The sequence below is a fragment of the Gymnodraco acuticeps genome, unplaced genomic scaffold (assembly GCF_902827175.1).
Source record: "Gymnodraco acuticeps unplaced genomic scaffold, fGymAcu1.1, whole genome shotgun sequence".
Taxonomy (NCBI): Eukaryota; Metazoa; Chordata; class Actinopteri; order Perciformes; family Bathydraconidae; genus Gymnodraco; species Gymnodraco acuticeps.
Genome location: NW_022989751.1, coordinates 78,064 through 99,702, shown reverse-complemented (window position 1 = coordinate 99,702; position 21,639 = coordinate 78,064). Strand labels below are relative to the sequence as shown.

General features: G+C 45.5%; 1 protein-coding gene across 1 annotated transcript in view; it reads left to right on the top strand.

The window, feature by feature from the left end:
* fcho1 (FCH and mu domain containing endocytic adaptor 1) overlaps positions 1-21,639 on the top strand; it is a 62,065-nt gene that overhangs the window by 39,562 nt on the left and 864 nt on the right. The window contains 15 exon segments of the mRNA XM_034209950.1: positions 2,040-2,233; positions 2,807-2,831; positions 2,961-3,017; positions 3,933-3,984; positions 4,393-4,517; positions 4,785-5,861; positions 7,292-7,395; positions 7,969-8,164; positions 16,052-16,075; positions 16,078-16,165; positions 16,665-16,820; positions 17,540-17,672; positions 18,363-18,559; positions 19,258-19,322; positions 20,765-20,932. Of these exon segments, the coding sequence (XP_034065841.1) occupies positions 2,040-2,233; positions 2,807-2,831; positions 2,961-3,017; positions 3,933-3,984; positions 4,393-4,517; positions 4,785-5,861; positions 7,292-7,395; positions 7,969-8,164; positions 16,052-16,075; positions 16,078-16,165; positions 16,665-16,820; positions 17,540-17,672; positions 18,363-18,559; positions 19,258-19,322; positions 20,765-20,932 (2,661 nt within the window).

Genomic DNA, 21,639 nt, shown 5'->3' with positions numbered 1-21,639 from the left:
AACTACATTTTAGTCTCTTCTTTTTTCATCAACAAAATTGCGGGGTGATATCGTCAGAGTTGGTTTTTAATGATGTTGGTGTCATCTAAGTCTTAGAAAAAAAAAATATATATTTCCCTTTTTTTCAATGAAATGCACACCACTATAAACAGATTACATATTTGTGGTGAAATAAATAAACAATGATGCTTGTTCATGTTTAGAAAGAGCTGATTTACAACCCACGCATTGTTGCTGTTAGAATTTCACCATGAAAAATCCATCTGATAAAATACTTTTTATATTAGTGCCTTCTTCTTTCTTCTTTTTCTAAAAACAACATGAGCTTACTTTCAATTCCCTTCTGTTCGAAACATATTTCAAAGTCCATAAAGCCATCTAAATGATTTCACAAACTTGAGTCCCTCACATGACGGAGGCAGTTTGCACCAAATAAAACCTTGTTATTCTGCTGAATAGACTCTTAACAGACCCCTCACTAAGATGGAGGCGTTTATGTGTAGTGTGCAATCAGGAGGTCGGTGGGCGAGAGGCGGGTTCAGCCAATTTGTTCACACAAGTGACCACGTTCACCGCCTCATTAACTGCAGAGCTCTAGACAATTACAAAGGTCAACACTCTGTTTGTTGCAGCAAATCACTAAGTGCTTCCCCCATGTTTAATACAGACAGCCTACATGGGAAACGCATGAATTGTTCTCTTCTCTCCGGACCTGGTTCATTTATCAGTAGCAACCCTCAGCGCTCCAAAATACAAACTCTTACTGACTTCTCCCCATCGGGCCCCCGCCTGCTCAGAACACATGGTTTTTGTTTGTCATACAGCCTCCTGCTGCATTATGCCCTTTGTCTGAATCTTCTAAATAACACGAGCCAAAAACACTTCACATGATGTGATGCAACAGAGGCAGTCCAGAGAAAGAGGGGGGTGAGTTTCGTTGGCGGAGATGGTGCAGCAGGAAGTGGCGGTTGGCAGGTGTGTGGCTCTGCAGTCTTCTCCTCCATCACACTCTGCAGAGCTTCTGCCTATATTTGTGTTTTGCATAATGTTCGTGTTGCACTGCACTCTGCTCGGCTGCCTGCTTCACCCTGATTTAATCAATCTTACAATGAACTACTCTTCGCTCTTGAAGGAAGTCACAGCTGTGTCCAAGTATAAGTAAACAGTGGTATTAGTTTTATTTTTTAGCAGAGTTCTCAGAGAGTAATCGATTTAGCTGAAGCCTTATTTACAGTATTTTACCATTTCTTAGGCTCTGCTTCTCTACAGAAAAAAACTCTGAATCTAAATGTCGGTACGAATTTAATTCATTTTTTGCTCTGCATTCTGTTTTGAAAATTGAGGCAAAACAGTCCTACACTGAAAAAACTGAACTGTTGACTTTAATTAAATGTATTATGTCAACAGATTTCACATAACTGTATTAGGTTAGTTGAAAGCAATAATATTAAGTTTAAATAACAAATACTAGGTTCAACTTAATAGTGTTGCTTTAAACCAGTGCTTCTCAAAGTGTGGTCCGCGGACCACTGGTGGTCCGTGAGCGCCCCCTAGTGGTCCGTGAGTATATTGGTAAAATTTCACATTTGAAATTAATTAATTAATTAAAGTTTTCCGCTCTCTCGCGGGAATATCTCCGCAATGGAGCGAGCTTAAGTTTCACTTTTAATTGCATGATATAGCCCAGATAAACACCTTCACCACACATGTGGCCACTTGTTTGTACCATTTTCAGGCGATTTGTAAAAAACAATGTGTTTTTGGATATTTGTGGAGTTAGGTGGTCCGCGAGTGTTTTTTTATTGGTTAAGTGGTCCTTGGCATGAAAAGGTTTGAGAAACACTGCTTTAAACTAACCTAATACAGTTGTGTGAAATCTGTTGACATAATACATTTAATTTTGTCATTGTAAAGTACAGTAACGTAAGCCAAAAAGGACCTTTCTTTGTGCCATAACTCTTGCATTTCTTGATTAGCTCTAGCCAATCAACATCAGTTCTCCCTCCCTGTTTACACCCTTGACCTTCCTCTCTCTGTACGCTGCTCTGAGGACAAGGAGAACAACTTTTATTCCAGTGACTCAGACTTCGATGACGAGGAACCCAAAAAGTTCCACATCCAGATCAGACCGGTCACCAGCAGCGGTCGCAGTAACTCCGCTGCCACGGAGAAAGAGCTGAAGGCCACCGTGGGCTCGCTCACCCTGCCGCCCAACAGAGGCGCCCGGCAGCAGGTCGCGATAGTTTAGATGTTTCTGTCACCTTCTGTGTGTTTGACAGGATCCCTCTAAAGACAAGAAAATGTTTCCCAAGATGCAGGAATCTTAAATGAAGTGAAGAATATTGTTAACGCAGCTTTCCCTTAATCACCTCTTCTCTGAGCTAGACCCATTTCCTAAAAGAGTTTTGGATATAGCTAAGTATATTTATCTTACAAGAAACTATTAGAAACACGTCACTTTTCCACTGGGTGACGTGTTCCTTTATTACGATGAACATGAGAGCCGTAGATTATTGTATAGCTTTGCTGCTGTAGATACTCGTTAAATCCCCGAAAACACATTACTTCGCAGCGGAAAATAAATAAAAACAAGTCCTATTCCTTTTTGACAAGCTCATATCTTAAGTTTCCTGCTGTTTAAGGTTCAGACAGTACTGCCATGAATTCATTTATTGCTGTTTTGAGAATTGTAAAAGAAACAGCATTTTTAAGAACAGTTTAAGAACAATATATAGCATAACATAATCCATTTCTTCTACATGAGTCCTCTGTATTGACCAAATATTTCCTCACTTTTGAATTTCAGGTGACAGTGAAGCGTCAACTCTCCAGTAAGTTCAGTCAAATGTGTCCAAATGTCTTTGTTTGTGGAGAAGTTTTCGTTGTTACTGTGCAAAAACATTCTAAGTCTAACATTTAAGTTATAACACAGACTTCTGAAAGCTAATGTTTCTCTGCAGGAAACTCAAGTACTGCAGGACTTCGCTCAGAAGAGGGCGAATGTGCCTCCCACAGGGGTGAGTCGGATTTCAGTCTCATTTTTCTTTATCTATCTATCAATTTTAATGATCTGTCAACCTTTTCTTACTATGTCTTTTTGTACAAACCTGAAGCACTGAGTACATTTTGTTTATTTACATTTTAATTAGGTAAAGAGACACTACACAAATCAGAACTATACACATTGGATGAAAAGATTAACAACACAGGCCATAACCAACAAAAAACAATGTAATACTATTGTGTGGACATAAAACAGTTTTTTAAATATATATTCTGATGTTCTATTGACCAAAAAATTAACTGATTATCAATAACATAATTAAAGATTGAAATGTAATTAAGAATAAACACATTTTCAAACAGAACCACATCTGTAGGACTGAAATGAGTAGCAGCATCTCTCTACCTCCAGCCAGTTCAGCCCCATGTTGCCCTCTACGCAGCACAGCCAGCCTCCATTAGTCCCACCGGCTCTGCTCGTGCTCCACAGCGTGTTTTATCACAAAGACGATCGTTAGCGGCAGAAGGTTAGGCTGAAGGTTTCTCAGCAGCAGGGAGTCTCTATAAAGTCAGGAGGCAGCAGGATTAATAATTAGTTTCTGATTAAAGCGGGTCTCTGCAGCGGCCGCAGCAGTGGCCGGATCTCAGTGAGACCTGGCTAATTGCTGGTATTTATCACAGAGGAGGTAATGGCTGATGGGTTTTCCCCACGTCTCGTCCTATCTCAGTCGATTTCTGCCTCCCATCAGCGCTGTGACGAAGAACCCAGCGCTGATGATGAGGGAGCGTGCTCTGCAGTCAGTCACTGTGTGTGTGTGTGTGTGTGTGTGTGTGTGTGTGTGTGTGTGTGTGTGTGTGTGTGGTGTGTGGTGTGTGTGTGTGTGTGTGTGTGTGTGTGTGTGTGTGTGTGTGTGTGTGTGTCGTTACAGATGGAGAGCAGGAAGGCCTCCGCAAGTCCACCTCCAGTCCGGATCGCAGCAGGTGAAAGGGCTCTGCTCTTCATATCTCATATCTGTCAGAGGGGAGACTCATTTGGAGGTTCATTAACTTCATCCGTGGCATTAACAGCTGCATGAAGCTCTTCAGATTTCCTTCTCACAGTCTTTCAACAATCACTCATACATTATGTAGTCCAAAGCCTTAACATTGTACCTATATATGTGTGTGGTCTTAATGCAAAATCTAAATGTATTGTAATAACAGACTCTACTGTACAAGCACATGAAACCTAGCTGCAAAAATGTAGCTCTCCCCAGCTACGATAACATTAGTAAATTACTGATAAGGTCTGACTTGAAGTAAGCAGTCCAGTTCATCCAAAAGCTCCCTCAATCCCTCCTCTGCCCTCTTCCGATTGTCTTCTTTGTTTCCTTTTTGATTCTTTACCAGGTTGAGTTCTACACCGCTGAGTTCAGACAGTCTGTTCGGACCGCCGCTGGAATCTGCCTTCAAGTCCAAAAGCTTTGATGGTCGGGATCAACTCAGAGAGCAGAGCGCCTTCGGTGCCTCTGAATGTAAGAAACCTGTTAAATATATGAATATAAATATTGTATTTGTGTGTTCACTTTAATACCATGTTGGTCCAAATAGAAGACAATCTATCATTTGTAACAGCACTATGAATATGTAAATGTAAACTCCCTCAGCATAACCCCGACTTTGATTTATTCTTTGTTTTATTTCCTTTATTATTTTGTACTAAAAGTTTAATTGATGACATTTAATGAGTCCTTTGTTTCCCTTTGGTATTTTTCTGACATGTGTTTACTTCTTTATTTCAGACGCTGCCTTCTCCTCCGACTCCTCCTCTCCAGAGAACGTTGAAGACTCCGGCCTGGACTCGCCTTCCCATCAGCCTCTTGGGCCCTCCCCAGAGCCGGTGGGCTGGGCGGCTTGGCCTCCTGTGTCCCAGAGTAAAGAGCCGACTCAAACCCTGGAGCGACCTGCGGACCCTTTCCTCTCTGCGTTCCGGGACCCCTCCCCAGGTCGCAGTCTTCACCCTCAGGACGCCCCTGCCAGCGCCTGGTCCGTCGCCTCGTCTCGTCCCTCTCGGGCCCCCCAAGATAAGGACCCCTCCTCCATTCGGTTCCCTGCGTTACCCCAGACCCTCCCCCTGCCCGAGGTGGAGTTGTCTGTGTGGAACTGTAAACACATCCCCGCCGAGGACCCCTTCCTCGCTGCGTTTGAGAGGAGCGTCACCCAGGAGACTGTGAACCTGTCTGACGCATGGTCGCGCCCACCGCCCCGCCCAGCACAGGAGGGGAGGGGGCTGGAAGGGAGGGGGGTGGAGCTGCGAGGGGACTCATTCTCAATCGCCGACACCAAGACACTCCCTGCCCCTTCCTCCTCCTCTTCATCCTCCTCCAATCGTAAAAACAGAGACAGGAAACGGGACCAGAGCCTCCCGCCTCCCGTTACTTCTGATGACCCCTTTGCCATCACGATGATTGGCAGCCCAACGCACCAATCAACGCTGGCTGCTGTAGAGGCCGGGCTGATCCCTCCACACAGCAGCAGGGGGGGGGCTGGGGGGGGCTCCACCAACAGCAACAGGCTGGTACTCGATGTTAATTCAAGTTCTCTGCCTGCGGCTCAGCCCAAGAAAGAGCTAATGCACTGGAACTCTGTCCACAACCCGTTCAGTGAGAGTGTCTCTGGAGGGCTGAGCGGCTCCAAAACACTGGAGGGAGGAGGAGAGAGGAGGAAACATCGATCATCAGACAGCGAGCCACGCAGGAACGCCCCCCCACTCACCAGGCACTCAGGACCACAGGAGGATCTGTGTTTCTCCACAGACAAAGATCAGGACTGTCTGGATCTGAACACTCAGATAACGTGCAGTATCATTCCACACAAGGGTACTGATTTATTTTACACTATTATTGTTTGGCAGCATGTCGATCTTCACATCATTTCAGGATTACAAGAGTAGACACTTGGTGGTGTAAAAACTACGAAAACATTAGAATGGCATCCACAGTGCTTGTGCCATGGCCTCCACAAATGCAAAATCTTGCAGTGGAAACTTCATTTGTGTAATCCCCAGTGAGTCAGATACACTAAAAAATCTAATATGTTTTTCACTTGACCCATGCTTCACGTTTATACCAAGTTTGATGAAAATTCAGAGCAGGAGTTGTTCTGTTATCCTGCAGACCGACTAACATACCAAGCTGAAATATTACTTCCATGGCACAGGCAATAAAAACAAGGTAAATACAAAAGTGAAATACTCAGCAATATCACAAGAGGTTCTAAGCTATGATTGAAGTGTACCAACAGGAAACTAACTTATTATCTAAAATAGAGTTATTGCATTCAATCTCTACCTGTTTTTGGCAAAGCTCTGTACAAATGAGGTCCAATCCAACAGAGACATAGAGAGACAGAGACATGAAGATCAGGACGATGCTGCAACCCTCACACTGACATGTTTCACCTGACACTAACAACACAAGACTGCAGTGCACTCAATAAAATACACTTTATGATATAATATAGTACTTGATCTACCCTATAGCACTATACACCACACCCTTCTGAAACCAAACCTTCAATACTTAAAGGAAGATACGTTTTCCTTAACAGTGAACATTTTTTTTTTTTACGCACTACATCAGTTTAATTTAGATTTCTAACAAAAGCACAACATCCTTTTTAATTAGTCGACAAGAAGCTTGATCTCTCCATCAGGGCCCGCCTGCTCAGCTGTTTATAAAGGGCTTAGTCAGATAAACCTCTTTTTGTTGATTGATAATCAGCCATTTCTGATGTTAGAATGATGCATGGTTCCTGGCTGATGACAACAAATATGATCTATTTACCATGCTGATTTTAGAGTGGACACCAGATGAATCATTAGTATATCAAGTTTCAAACAAAGAAAATGTTATGATTGATGAATCATTTAAAGACGTCTTTTAATCTTCTGAGATGCTTGTTTGTCCGACTGTAAAAAAAGAACCAAAGGAATCCCAAACTGTGCAAAATTCACGTCAAATCATCACAATTAAAACAAGACATCCCTCTTAAAGTAGCAGTGAAGCAGGATTGTTTTTGCTGTTCTTTTTCAATAGAGGTGAACATATCTGTGAAGAAAACTCAGACACCAACAGGATGCTAAATCCTAAATTAAGCCAAAACAAATCAAATGTTGTTTTTGGTGCCAGCTCGTGTTGGCATCGTGTCGTTCAGCTCATCTCCGGCTGTTCTGAACATCACACCACTTGTAATCGTGTTTAATGTGTGATTTGAAAATTGGCTTTTTGTCACTTTGTGTGTGTGTAAGGGTCCAAGCTGAACTTCCGACAGGACAGTGAAGGGGTCTCAGCGGCCCCTCCTCGAGCGGCCGGGGCCAAGAGGACTTCAGGCCGGCTCAGCGGCTGTGAGAGAGTGAGATATTTATTCATATTCTCTTAATATAATGTTGTGGTTTCTTTATTACAACTTGACTTAATTACAAGACTCATTGAATTATAACTCTACCCCTTAAATTATGTTCATTCTCAACACAATTAGAGACATGACATGGCAGCAGAGGGCAAACTGAAACCTTACTGAGTAAAAAGAAAATAATACTCCTTATTCAATCTGACCAATACAATAATCTTCTGACCAAACTAATATGACATGACCATTTCTGGCAGTATAATGGCTGTTAAGGAACTTTTGACATGGCGATTTTTCAAGTGACATTTTTTGTCAACCGACTCAGAAGGTCAATTTATTTGATTGTTTTTAATAATTTAGGACCTTTTCAATATTTGTTTCACATTCCAATTTCTAAGAATTTAAGCTCATTGCTCTTTGGTGTAATGGATCAATTATACTATCATTATATCCGTGGCATAAATTGTCCTAAAATCACAATATGAGGATCAATCTGAATTACCCCTGGGTCAGTATTTGGTCTAACAAAAGTAGTTATTGGAGGCCTAGCCTAAATAGCCAATTATTGTGTTTCAGTCGCGGTCTCTGTGCTCCTCCCCCCTGCCGGAGCTCAGCCCCTCCCTCACCTCCTCCTCCTCCTCCAGCCCCAGTGAGTGGGGCCCTCAGGCCAGGGACATGGACTGGGGGAGTCAGAACCGAGCGCCCAGTCCTGCTCGGGTGGGACAGGCCTCCCCCCTGCCCTTCCAGCACCAGGACCTCCCTCAGAGACAGTGTAAGCCTCCGAACACGAGTAAAGCTGCTCTACACGACTGATGTCTGAAAGGAATAGCATGAATTCTGTTTATGGGAGAAACAGCAACACATTTACTTTAAGGAACTAAGTCAGAGTTTTGAAAAATAAGCTTATTCCCTTTCTTGACATTATGTAGCTTCAGCCAGGACGCCATTAGCCTAGCTTAGCATAAAGATAAGAGGCAGGGAGAATCTATAGGTTACTTACGTAACCCCAGTTCTCAGAGTAACATGAAGTGAGATGTCTCACTATGGGATGCGCCTCAACGCGTATGCTAACAGAAGCATCAATCGCATTACGCCAATCCTGATTGGCTGGTGATCTTGACGTCAACGTCAGGGAATCCACCCACCCTTTAAGTAGCTTGCGCTACGACGCAGCGTCATTCAAAAATAAGCACCTCTTCTCGCTTCGCCTTAGCAAGAAGGGCCGTCTGGTGAGACATCTCACTTCATGTTACTCTGAGAACTAGGGTTACGTAAGTAACCTATAGTTCTCATTCATAACACTCCGTTCGATGTCTCACTATGGGATATTGAAACTCCCATATTGCTAGACATGCTTATCTCGAAAATCACCAAAATCAACCAGAACTTAACAGGCAGAACTCTGTCTCAACACGGGACCCAGCACTGCGCGGGCCACACTTGGAGCAGAGACATATAGCCTGTAAAAGCGGACAAAATTGAGCGGCGAGTACCAGCTCGCTGCTGTACAGATGTCTTGGATGGAAACACCCTTGAACAAAGCCCAGGATGTAGCCAGTCCACGAGTAGAATGAGCACGCAGGCCCGTTGGTGCCTGCAAACCCTGACTCGTATAACCCAGAGCAATCGCTTCCACAATCCAGTGGGAGAACCGTTGCCTGGTAACGGGCTTGCCCTTCTGAGGGTTAGCCCAGGATATAAAGAGTTGGTCATTACAATGAAACTCTTTTGACCTGTCCATATAGATGCGTAAAGCACAAACTGGACACAGCAAATTCGGCCGCTGTTTCCTCAGAGGAACACAGCAGCGGAGGAAATGCCACAATGTCAATTGGGGTACATGAGCCAACCACCTTAGGTATAAAGGCAGGGTTGGGCTTCAGCAACACTCTCGTTTGCCCCGGGGCAAACTGAGTGCACGAAGGATGTACAGAGAGCGCATGAATGTCACTGACTCGCTTGGCAGATGCCAGTAACGGCACTGTCTTCAGTGACAGGTGTTTCATGTCAGCTTCTTCCAGGGGTTCAAATGGAGGTCGAGTGAGCCCATCTAAACCACTGCCAAGTCCCATAAGGGCACCAGTGACCTGGAAACAGGGAGGAGCCTGCGAGCCCCTTTCATAAAACGGCAGACCAAAGGATGTTGGCTAGCTGTCTTTCCCTCAAAGCCCACATGGCATGCAGCAATAGCAGCCAGGTACACTTTAATCGTAGAGAAAGCTCTGTGTTTATCAATTAAGTCCTGTAGAAATGATAATATCACCCCGACAGGACATTGAAAAGAGATGTGTCCTTTTTGAAGGCACCACTCCTCAAACACCCTCCACTTACAGTCATAGAGATACCTGGTGGAGGAAGCTATTGCACTCTGAATAGTGTTTATCACCTTCTGAGGGAGACCCACTGTATTCAGATTGTACCACTCACGGGCCAGGCCCATAGTGCCAAGCGCTCTGGGTGTGGGTGAAAAATCGTCCCTCCCGCCTGAGACAGTATGTCCCTGTGTAGCGGGAGCTGCCACGGCTGCCCGCACAGCAGCTGATATATCTCCGCCAGCCAGTACATTGCAGGCCAGTGCGGATCTATCAGGATAAGTGTGTGGCGTTGTTCTCTCACTCTGGCCAGAGTTGGGGGTATCAGAGCCAGGGGTGGGAACGCGTACAGAAGGACCGGAGGCCAAACGTGCGCGAGCGCGTCCATGCCTAACGGTGCGTTTAAATCGCGCATTGAAAAGAACAGCTGACATTGAGCATTTTATTTTGATGCGAACAGATCTACCGCGGCTCGGCCGTAACGCACCCACAGCTGACTCACAATCATTGGATGTATAGTCCAGTCTGCATATAGTGGTGCACCTCTGGACAGCAGATCCGCCCCGAGGTTCATCACTCCTGGTACGTGCGTTGCTCTCAGAGAGAGGAGACGTCCGCAGCTCCATAAGATCAGTTTGCGTGCCAGCATGTGTAACTGGAGAGAACGCAAACCCCCTTGGCGGTTTATATACGATATTGTGGTCGTGTTGTCTGTCCTCACGAAGACATGATGTCCTCTGAGAAAAGGCAGAAAGCGTTTCAGGGTGAGGAACACCGCTAAAAGCTCCAGATAATTTATGTGTGACCGTTGGAGGTCTCTGCTCCAGAGACCCCTCACAGGTCGACCTTCGTATATACCCCCCCCAGCCCGTCAGACATGCGTCTGTGGTGACCACCTTCCGTGATAGGACAGCACCCATAGGTACGCCCCGTACTAGAAAAGTCGGGTGTAGCCAGTGGCGCAGAGCCATTACGCATTTCATAGTGACCATCACTCTCCGCGCAGTCCAAGTGTAAGCGTCCCAGTCGTACCACCAGAATGGCTGACGCCATGAGCCCCAGCAATCGCAGACATGATCTGAAGAGAACATATTTGCGAGGCAAGCCCTGAAGGCTTTCACTCTCTCTGCTGACAAGCGGGCTGTAAAGGGCACCGAATTCAGGCGTAGGCCCAGGAAGAGTACAGTCTGGGCTGGAGACAACATGCTCTTTTCTGTGTTTATTACAAAACCCGGTCGAGAAGGTGTTTTACGAGGACATTCGTCCGCGTAATAGCCTCTTGCTCCGACTGTGCAAGAAGGAGCCAATCGTCCAGATAAGTTGCCAGGCGAATACACCGTACAAACACTCGCGGGCTGAGAGACAGACCGAAGGGAAGTATTCTGTACTCGTAACAGACACCCTGAAAGGCGAACCTCAGATATTTCCTGTGGGTAATATACTGGGATGTGGAAATACGCATCTTTCAGGTCGACTGATGTGAACCAGTCGTTTTGGCGCACGAGACGCAACAGAGATGTGTGCAGTAGGGCCTGGCTCATTTCGTGGCATCTGCAGGCAGTGGCAAGTACTCCGTGGCATCTGTGGCAAGTACTTCCGGCATATGCCACAGATGCCACTACTCTGTGGTATCTGTGGCAAGTACTTCCGGCATATGCCACTGATGCCACAACTTGCCGAGGCATCTGCCGCTGCTCAACGGGAGTTGCCACAAGATGCCAGAGTAAGAGAAGGTTTACTGTAGCTGCCACTCGCCTTCCGTGGCAAATGCTGCTATTTAAACCCGTATTTATCGTGTAAAATGTCGCTGTTTAGGCATGACTTTATCGAACTGATCTGTACACAGGACTGATGTGCGATCTCTATTTTTCAAAAAGATTATACATTATCATTTCTATTCAATTTTACTTGGAGCATGGTTTGCTAAAATAAACAAACGTGCTATATTTATGATGAAATATTGGCGAGTGAGGGTTGCAACGCCCTTGGCAATTTTCGCTTCTTGAGGGGAGTTTCCACTGCTTGCTACGATAAACCAGGTGTATGACTAGTAAAGACAAATAATTAACAAATAAATATATTGACACAGCAACGTGTACACTGGTGTTATTAGACTTGGCTACAGACTTAGGGCAGCTGTAACTGATTGCAGTTGCCACTGCTAGTTAGATGCTAAGGTTTACTTTATAAATTAGGCAAAGGACAGTTATATTTGCCCCATGCCTTCAGCAGCAGCAGGCCATTCACTTTGATTTGATCCCGTTATGAAATGTCATAATTTCGATAAAGAAATGCTACATAAACGTTATCTTGCACGTTTTATCGAACCATCTCCGTTTCTAACTTTCAATATATTTAAAAAGAGATCTCTCTCTCATCTGCGTGCGGGGGCGGGGCCTCACAGACATGCCGCTGCGCTGTGCACACAGTTCTGCCGGTAATGAATATTAGGATACATTTTGTGAGGAAACTTTTCCACCAATAATTCCAATAAGTATTCCAAAATGTATTCACTTCAGGTTTACGAAAGTAACTGTAATCAGATTAGTTGTTTTTCAAATGTAACGCGAGCTGAATACAGTTAGGCTACTTGATTTTTGTATTCTGATTACGTAACGCCGTATGTATTCCGTTACAACCCAACCCTGTGTACAGATCATCAGTCCTGTGTACAGATAAGTTCGATAAAGTCATGCCTAAACAGCGACATTTTACACGATAAATACGGGTTTAAATAGCAGCATTTGCCACGGAAGGCGAGTGGCAGCTACAGTAAACCTTCTCTTACTCTGGCATCTTGTGGCAACTCCCGTTGAGCAGCGGCAGATGCCTCGGCAAGTTGTGGCATCAGTGGCATATGCCGGAAGTACTTGCCACTGCCTGCAGATGCCACGAAATGCGCTTGCTGTCTCTCGATGTGTGAGTGAGCATTCTGAATTTGTATCTTTTGAGATATTTGTTCAGAGCTCTCAAATCTAGTATAGGCCGAATTCCGTTCCCTCCCTGTTTGGGAACGAGGAAATACTTGGAATAAAAGCCGCTCTGACTCTGTTCGGCGGGTATTATCGATATAGCCTTCTTTTCTAGCAGCGAGAACATCTCTTGCTCTAGAATATGGGCCGACTCTCCCCGGGCCTGTGAATACAGAATGCCCGAGAAGTGAGGGGGGGTGACAGCGAATTGGAGCCTGTAGCCCCGTGTTACTGTCTTGAAAACCCAAGCAGAATCTGTGAGCATCCTCCACTTGTCGCTTCTCAAAGCGAGCGGAGATGTCACAGCTCTGTCGTCTGCCCTCAGTGTCTCTATTTGTTGTGTTATGGGGCCCTCTAGTGTCTGAACACGGTGGTGCCCCAGGTTGACAACCCCGGCCGACACTGCGCATGCGCGTGGCGGTGGTGCCTTCACAATCCCGTCTATTGTCCGCCTTTTGAGAGAGGCCGTAGCCGCTCTCAAAAGAGGGACAGACGACAGACTGTTTATTGTTTTTATTTTCATTTTTATTGACTGCGCCCTTGGCTTCAAGCCTGGAAACGACAGTAGAAAATGATTTATTTTGAAACAACAATGATGACATGTGTTTGTGTGACTTAAACAGGCAGCGGAACTTGCTGTCTTTGATGTTAAGTCCATTTCCCTGATGGCGCGAACTTGAGGATGACGTTTTGGCATCACTCGAGGACACTGGAACGTGCTCTGGAGCTGGGGAACAGGAAACTTCCAGCTCCTTCATCGAGGAGAGGAGAGGAGGCTGTCAGGCCGCCCGCTTCTTCTTCCTCGCCTGGTGGCTGAAAACCTGGGTCGGCTGCGCCTGAGCGGCCGCTGCCGGGACCGGAGATTTTCTTGGCCAGCTCCCTCTTACCTCGTGCCTGGGCTGGGGACCCGGGACGGGCTGCGGTCTCTGCTGCTTCGGTATTTTGAACCGGGCAGGACTTGAGACAGCTTGGGTGAAGGCCTGCTGCGGGACCATTGGAGGTGGCGGCTGGACCCTTCGGGGGAGACAGAGCTGGAGAGCCTCGTCTCCCTTCCTTTTTGACTCGCACCTCAGCTGCATTGAAGCTAGAGTGGAGCCAAATATGCCCTCGTGAACAATAGGCATGTCCAGAACATCCTCTTTTTCCCGGTCTGGAAGGTTGGTCAGGTTGAGCCACCTGGCTCTCTCCTGTACCACCATCATTCCCAGTGCTTTGCCCGTGGCTTGGACTGCACAGCGCTGCACACAGAGGCAAATGTCCGTGATCGCTGTGATCTCGTCCCACGCGGCAGGCTCAGGTCTGCTCGACATGTCCTCGCAAAGCTCCGCCTGGTAGGCGGTCAGCAGCGAGGAGACGTTGAGAGCCCTGGTGGACAAAGCTGCGGCTTTATAGGCCCGTTCGGTCATCGCTGACTGGAACCGGTATGCCTTTGTCGGCAGGGCATGGGGTTCCTGCTTGGTGTCGAAGCCAGCCTCAGTTGGAGGTGGGCTGCCACCAGCGGTTCCATGGGCGGCATGCGGAGCAGGCCGAGCCTCTCCATACCGTCACAGTCCAGGGAGGAGGCACCCTGGATTGGGGCCTTGTTGCTGAAGGGACGGTCTCTCCATGAGACCGACACCTCGTCCAGCATCTCCGGAAAGACTGGAAGGAGCTGCCTCTTCGTCCTCGCTGCTTGGGGCAAGTTCTTCCCCTCGTAGCGAGATCTGGAGGTCTCCTTGGCCGCTTCAGGCCATGGGATGTCCAGCCTGGACGCAGCGCGGTGACACACGGCCTGCAAGTCCATGCTTAGGACGGGCGAAGCTGGTGTGCTCTCGCCCGGGGGAGCGGACATCACTCCCGGCTTAGCAGCCTGAGCCGATGAAACGAAGATGTCATCCCCATCCGAGTCAGACAGGAGGAACTCAGAGGTATCCTCTTCGTCCTCCATGTAGTCTAACTCCAGGACATCCTCCGCGGGTGGAACCATGGTGAGGTCCAATAGGAGCCCCAGCTTGACACAGCGCGGGGCTCCGCTCTCGCGGCTAATGCCGCCACCGGGTCCCAGCCTGAAATGGCGTGGGGCTCCGGTTCAGCGGCTGTCGCTGTTGTTGAGCCCCAGTCTGACACAGCGCGGGGCTCAATCTCTGCGGCGGACACCACCATGTCTTGATTGCCGGACGGCGAATCAGCGGACATAGCCCACTAGGAGGACAATGCCCGCACGAGCCGGGGTTATCGATAGCCTCCCGGGCGTGTTCCAGCCCGAGGCAGGACGAGCAGACCTGGTGTGAGTCTGTGCCGGACATTTTAAAACCCGCAGCCGCATAGCCGAGCCTCCGAGTCCCTGACTCCTCTGGTGTGAGGGAGAGAAGGGTCCGTCTTCGATCGCCGGGGTGTCGGCGTGGAGTGGATGCGCTAGTAACAGGTACGTTACTGAGAAAAAAAATCTAACTTTGCCGTTAGTCCGAAAGGAAAAAAGGCGACGGTGTAGATTTTATTCTTTAAAGAATATTAACTGGTGTGTTAATACCTTTTTTATCTCTATCTCCTCTGGTGTGAGAGAGAAAAGAGAACGTCCTCTTTACCGTGGTGTCGGTGTGGAGGGAAGAACAAATTAGCAACAGGTATGTTACTAGCTTGAAGAAAAAAATCAAACCTTACCGTTATTTCGACAGAAAGAACGCGAGGCAGATTCCAATATTAACTGGTGTGTTAATATTGCTCAATCTTCTTGCAAAGCAAAAAAGTAACCGGCAAGCGCCCGTCGACCGAATGTTAGCTTTGGGTTCAGTCTGTGGACCGTTAAGCTATCCCGGTTACTGATAAATCGAGATGTGCTCTGAAGCGAGAAGAGGTGTTTGAATGACGCTGCGTCGTAGCGCAAGCTGCTTAAAGGGGGGGTGGATTCCCTGACGTTGACGTCAAGATCACCAGCCAATCAGGATTGGCGTAATGAGATTGATGCTTCTGTTTGCATACGCGTTGAGGCGCATCCCATAGTGAGACATCGAACGGAGTGTTATGAATGAGAACAGCTAGCCTGTGTGTCCTGAACTTCCTGGGATACTTTGATTTGACGATTGAACTCTTTGTTTTTTGTACGAGTCAAACAAACAAGATACGACATGTTAGTAAATGAATGCAAAAGGTGTTTGCACGTGGATTTTTTTCTGGTTAAGGCGAGTTTGCTGTTTTCCTCTGATCTTGTTTATGTATCTCCTAATTGAAGCTTGATATTAACTGTACAAATATCAGAGTGGTATTGAACCTCTTATCTAACTCTTAGCAACAAAGCCATGAAACGCAATTACACAAATGTCAAATACTCCTTTTAACGTGATTTATTCATGTAAAACTCACTATATTTAAGGCACTTGTCACATCTGTTCTCCACAGTGCACCTGTCCCGAGGGCCCAGTCCATTTCCCTCAGCACACAGGAGGCCTGGCCGGTGGCAGCAGCCATCACAGAATATATCAATGCCTATTTCAAAGGTGGACAGCACAACCGGTCAGTAAGAGGATACTTATTAAATGAAATGACAGAAAAGCCAATCTTACCTTATCATAAAGGGGAACTCAATGTTGTGTGAATACAACTGCACATGTTAAAAAGCTGTTCCGTCTGATGGCCTCCAGTGATATCCCTGGAGTTTTGAGAAGTGATGTTACCGCCTCTTTAGCTGCTCCTCATCTTGGTTTGGGGCTAAAGGGTTTTAACTAGCATATCACACCCGAAATATCCAAACTCATATCAAACTTTTGCGATTGATTCTACATTTTATTTGACCCTGTCTGGTCCTCCCTATATCGACAACACTCTAATCTAACATTTTGTACTTTTTTAAGTCTGATGCTCAATTTAAAGAAAACGTATCAATTGGCTTTTAATGAGTTTGTTTGAGTCCCTTTTGAATGACATTTACAATGCCAATGTCTGCTTGTTTAGAGAATCAGTTATTAAAGGGGATTCATTTGAATTCTGTTTGTGTGTTTCCGTCTCTCCCCAGCTGTCTGGTGAAGATCACAGGCGACCTGACGATGTCCTTCCCTGCTGGCATTACCAGGATTTTCTCTGCCAACCCCAACGTTCCTGTTCTCAGCTTCAGACTGGTCAACATCTCCAGGATCGATCACTTCCTGCCGAACCAGAAGCTGCTGTACAGGTCAGAGTCCTCCTGCCTGTTGAGACTCTGTTAGTGACTCGGTTAGTGACTCGGTTAGTGACTCGGTTAGTGGCCGTTTCTCAATCTCGAGGAAACTGGCTTCCAAGCCAATATTTCAAGGATGCTACGCCATCGAGTGCCGCCGAAGGACTGTTCCAATCTCCAGCATACTTGGAATTCCACCGAGGCCGTGTCCTTGGTTTGGGGGTAATTTCGAGGCTGCACATGTGTAGACTTCGCGTCCTTAAAATCCCCACAATGCTTTGCGCACGGACCAATTTCCCCAAATCTGCGGCGGAAAATGTAAGGTGGGCCTCTCATATGACGCACACCTGCACACTTGCTAGCCTGTTCCACTCTTCGTTTCCGAATGCCAGGAAGGATTCTTGCCTAGCTTCTGAAGGAAGTGACTCGGAAGACATGTGCTACCAAGCAAGCAGCCTCGCGATTGAGAAACGGCCAGAGATTCTGTTAGTGACTCTGTTAGTGACTCTGTTAGTGACTCGGTTAGTGAGTCGGTTAGTGAGTCGGTTAGTGACTCTGTTAGTGACTCGGTTAGTGACTCGGTTAGTGAGTCGGTTAGTGACTCGGTTAGAGACTCGGTTAGTGACTCGGTTAGTGAGTCTGTTAGTGAGTCGGTTAGTGACTTGGTTAGTGACTCTGTTAGTGACTCTGTTAGTGAGTGTAATGAGACGCTCATCGTCCCTCTGTTTCTGCAGCGATCCGTCCCAGAGTGACCCGGACACCCGAGACTTCTGGTTCAACATGCAGGCTCTGCAGCTGTACCTGCAGAGGGAGGCCGAGCTCAACCCGCAGGCCTCGTACTACAACGTCGGCCTGCTCAAGTATCAGGTCAGGATTTCAGATGCTCACGCTCCATTTACTCAGATGTTCTGTTTATATGTGCCATTTAATTCAAATGTCACCCCATCAGTTCCACATCTTAAATGTACAATGGTGGTTATTAACTTCTGAAAAATATCCTTATGATCTGAAAGATGCTGAAAAGAAAATAGATCCATTTAAACCATTCAAGTTCATTTCAATGTCCAGGCTTTTATTGTCATGTGTACACAGCTACAGTGCAGATATATCAATGAAGATCTTAGGTCACAGGCTCCTCCAACAGTGCAACACAATACAACAGATAAAATAGTTAAAATAGTGCAAGTAAATACAAATAGAATAGAATAGAAATAGTACAAGGAGAGTCTATATACAAGTAATTGCAACATGATATATTCGATAAATAATTTGTAAGTTGCAAATAGATGAATGTTATGGATGTTCTTTCAAAAGTTCAGGTGTTTAACAGTCTTATGTAAAGCTTCATTCACTATTTGTTTATCATTGGACACTGTATTCTCCTTATTTGTTGAAGTTATTATATTTTTCACCTTTCTACTGTGCTCGGACTAGAGTTTTCTTTTTGTATTGGTTTGCAAATATCAGGATCACTAGATTTGGTTTTAGACCCCATTCCCTTAGTTGACTTTTTTCAGTTGCCTTGAGACTGACAATCTCCTTTGCCCCCCCCCCCAGGTGTCGTCCCAGGACCCGGGCCGGGCCCCCCTCCTGCTCTCTGCAGAGTGTCAGCGCAGCGGCACGGTGACCCGGGTCTCCCTGGACTACCACTGCTGCCCCGCCACGGCCCCCTCCACCCAGCTGGCTGCGGTCCAGGTGCTGCTCCCGCTAGACCACACCGCCACGGACCTGCAGTGCCAGCCCCCCGCCTCCTGGTGAGAGGGGGGGGGTGACACAGAGCTGTTATCTGTTAGGAGCATTAGCCCATTAGGGGGGGTCTGTCCTGTAATTTACTTTATCAATATAATCAACAGAATTATCGGTAATGGAAAAATACAATTAGAAATTAACCATAAAATCATATGATATGAGCCACTCAACCAAGCAGCTTTATCAGTTATAGGTATTTTATTATTCATTTCAGGGCAATTATTTCCTTCGTCATTTAATCTTTTAATTTTTATTTAATAATCGCCTGTTTTATCAAATCTAAATGTTGTTAAAAAATGCCCACCAAGGGGATATTTTCATATGTGTGGTTTTGTTTGACTGTCCATGACCCCAAATAATTATTTTATTATAATATAAAAGAAAAATATAGCAAATCTTCCCAATTCAAACCAGTGAAACTTTGAAATTGTGTGTTTGTCTTTTATCATGTAAACTGGGAATGTATTCAACAACAAGAAAATAGATCTATTTTTCTCTATTTTCTTCTCTAACAAGTGATCAAATACAAAAATAATACACTGAATAATTGATTAGAAAAACAATGTTGGTTGCTGCTCTAACACAAAAGCGTACCCACTGAATATCGTTGGTAGGACATGATTAATCTGAGGCTGCTGATGGACAGGAGAAAGGGCAGACTCAGGATCAGTTCAGGCCTCTCTGACTCTCTGCTCCTCTGCAGGAACGCTGAGGAACGACGGCTGCTGTGGAAACTCCCCAACCTCTCCCCGACCAATCACAGCAAAGGTCAGAGCTGCTCACTTTTTATATATTTTATTGAACATTGAAGTTTACAAAGAAAGTTCTAGAAGCAAGAAGAGAAAAATGTTTCCAGAAAGATGCACATGACTTCTAATAGACCAACTGTTTTGTGTCTATCCTCAGCCAGCTTCTTAATAAAATGAGTGCCAGATGTTCTACTTCTTGTCAGGTTCACATTTCCACATTGTGTTAGACAAATGTAGAAATAAGAAATGAAATCTCTTCACTCTATATCCTGCTCTTTTCTAAAAGTCTGAAGCGTATCATTCCCTTCTGACAGCAGCTTTAGCTTTTGAACGTGGCAGCTGCTCTGCTCCCTTGACATCACGGCAAACGTTAACTGTTCCTTTGCATTTTTTGGCCAAATGGATTGTTGATCATCTTTCATAACTATAATGTTGCACAGAGAAGAGACGGTGTATAAAATAATCTTTCAAGATGGTTGGGTCTTAAATTATATCAAACTTGATCTCAAGGTTTCCTTCACCTGCGACAGGGCGACGGTGGCTGCGAGGGAGTGTGGTCGTCTTTCAACCAGAAGGTTGTGGGTTCGATCCCAGCCCATGCAGTCAACATGTCGATGTATCCTTGGGCAAGATACTTAACCCCGAGTTGCTCCCGATGGCATGGCCAACGGTGTATGAATGTTAGTTCCTAGAGTAAGGTACACTGCTCTGTATGAATGGGTGAACGACATGTAGTATGTAAAGTGCTTTGAGGGGTCGTAAAGACTGGATAAAGCGCTATATAAGTACAGTCCATTTACCATTTGCCTGCATCGTTGTATCAGACTCCAACATTTCTTGATTTATGATGACCTCGATGTGAAGCTGCCGGCTCGGGGAACAGAGAAAAATAGTGATAGATGGGAAGTTAAAACGTTTATAATATAAGACTTCTCTGGTTTATGAGCCAACGACAAAGCACTGAAAGGTCACCATACATGTTACTTCTGATAATACTCATTTCCTGCACAAGGTTTCTTTATCACTGTTGAAAGTGCCGCTTTGTAGGAGTCGGTAACTGAGTTGGAGAAGACATTTCTCAGCTTAATGTGATGACTGAAAAGAAGAAGCTCAGTAGTTCTTTCTTAAACACATCATTTATGACCTTGAGTGCTTGTGACATTTACAAAGAGGGCAACAGTTGAAAGGGCTAAATGTGCTGTTACAAGAAAGACAGGACTGAGGACACGGATGTTTTCTTAAACAACATAAAGTCATCCTGCATTTTCCTCTGAGCTGTTGCTTCATTTTGTGTCAAGTGCACAAGGAGCTTTAGCTTATGACCATAATAATAATAATAATAATGAATGTTAATAATATTACAGACTAAAAATAATACAATTCTTACATGTGATCTTCATCTTGCTGTAAAGTGGTGTTTCTCATGTTCCTGTCTCTCTCTGCCTGTGGGTGGTCCCCCAGGCTCAGGGACCCTGTGTGCCAGCTGGCAGTGCCTGGAGACCCCCCGCGGCCCCCCACCCAGCCTGGCTGTTCAGTTTGTGGGCTCCGGGGCCTCGCTGGCAGGCCTGGACGTAGAGCTGGTGGGCAGCCGCTACCGCATGTCGCTGGTCAAGAAGAGATTCGCCACAGGTGACTGAACGCACACACGTTATTTGTTATTTATGAAATGCTATACGATGGCATTTCTTTAATTTGTGGCTTAAGGTTTTATTACATAGTACACGGTCACATATTTTGACTGAGAATGATGAGAGATAGAGGGGGGTTGATGGAAAGAGGATAATGAAACCACTTCACAGGACATTTTTTTATGAGGTACTTTATATATTTACCTTTTTATTACATACTATAATATTACTTTTTGTATACTGTGCAATGACTTTTTCTATATGTATAATAATATTTTCCTGACATTTATACATTTAATGAATACTATGCTGACAAAGACACTAATACACTTGTTTAAAATATTTGTATGACCTTTTGTTATTCTTTGTTATTCTACCAGACTATACCATTACTTTTAAAGACATGAAAATAATCATTAGCTGTAGCACTAAAATCAGTTTGTAGTTTAGTAACTTGTCTGATACTAATCCACTTTTTAGCCTTTAATTGAAATAACTTTAACGGCCCGTCCACACAGCGGCGTGCGTTGAAGCTTCCAACGCTTCTGCCCATTCACTTTGAATGGGGAGACGTCACTTTTAGCCGAACTGCATCGTGGGAAGCGACGTGGAGCGTTGCTGGCGTGGCTCGCTGCAAAAGTTGAGCAATGTTCAACTTTTGACGCCTTGGCAGAAGCGTCAGCCAATCGAATCATATGCCAGTACAAG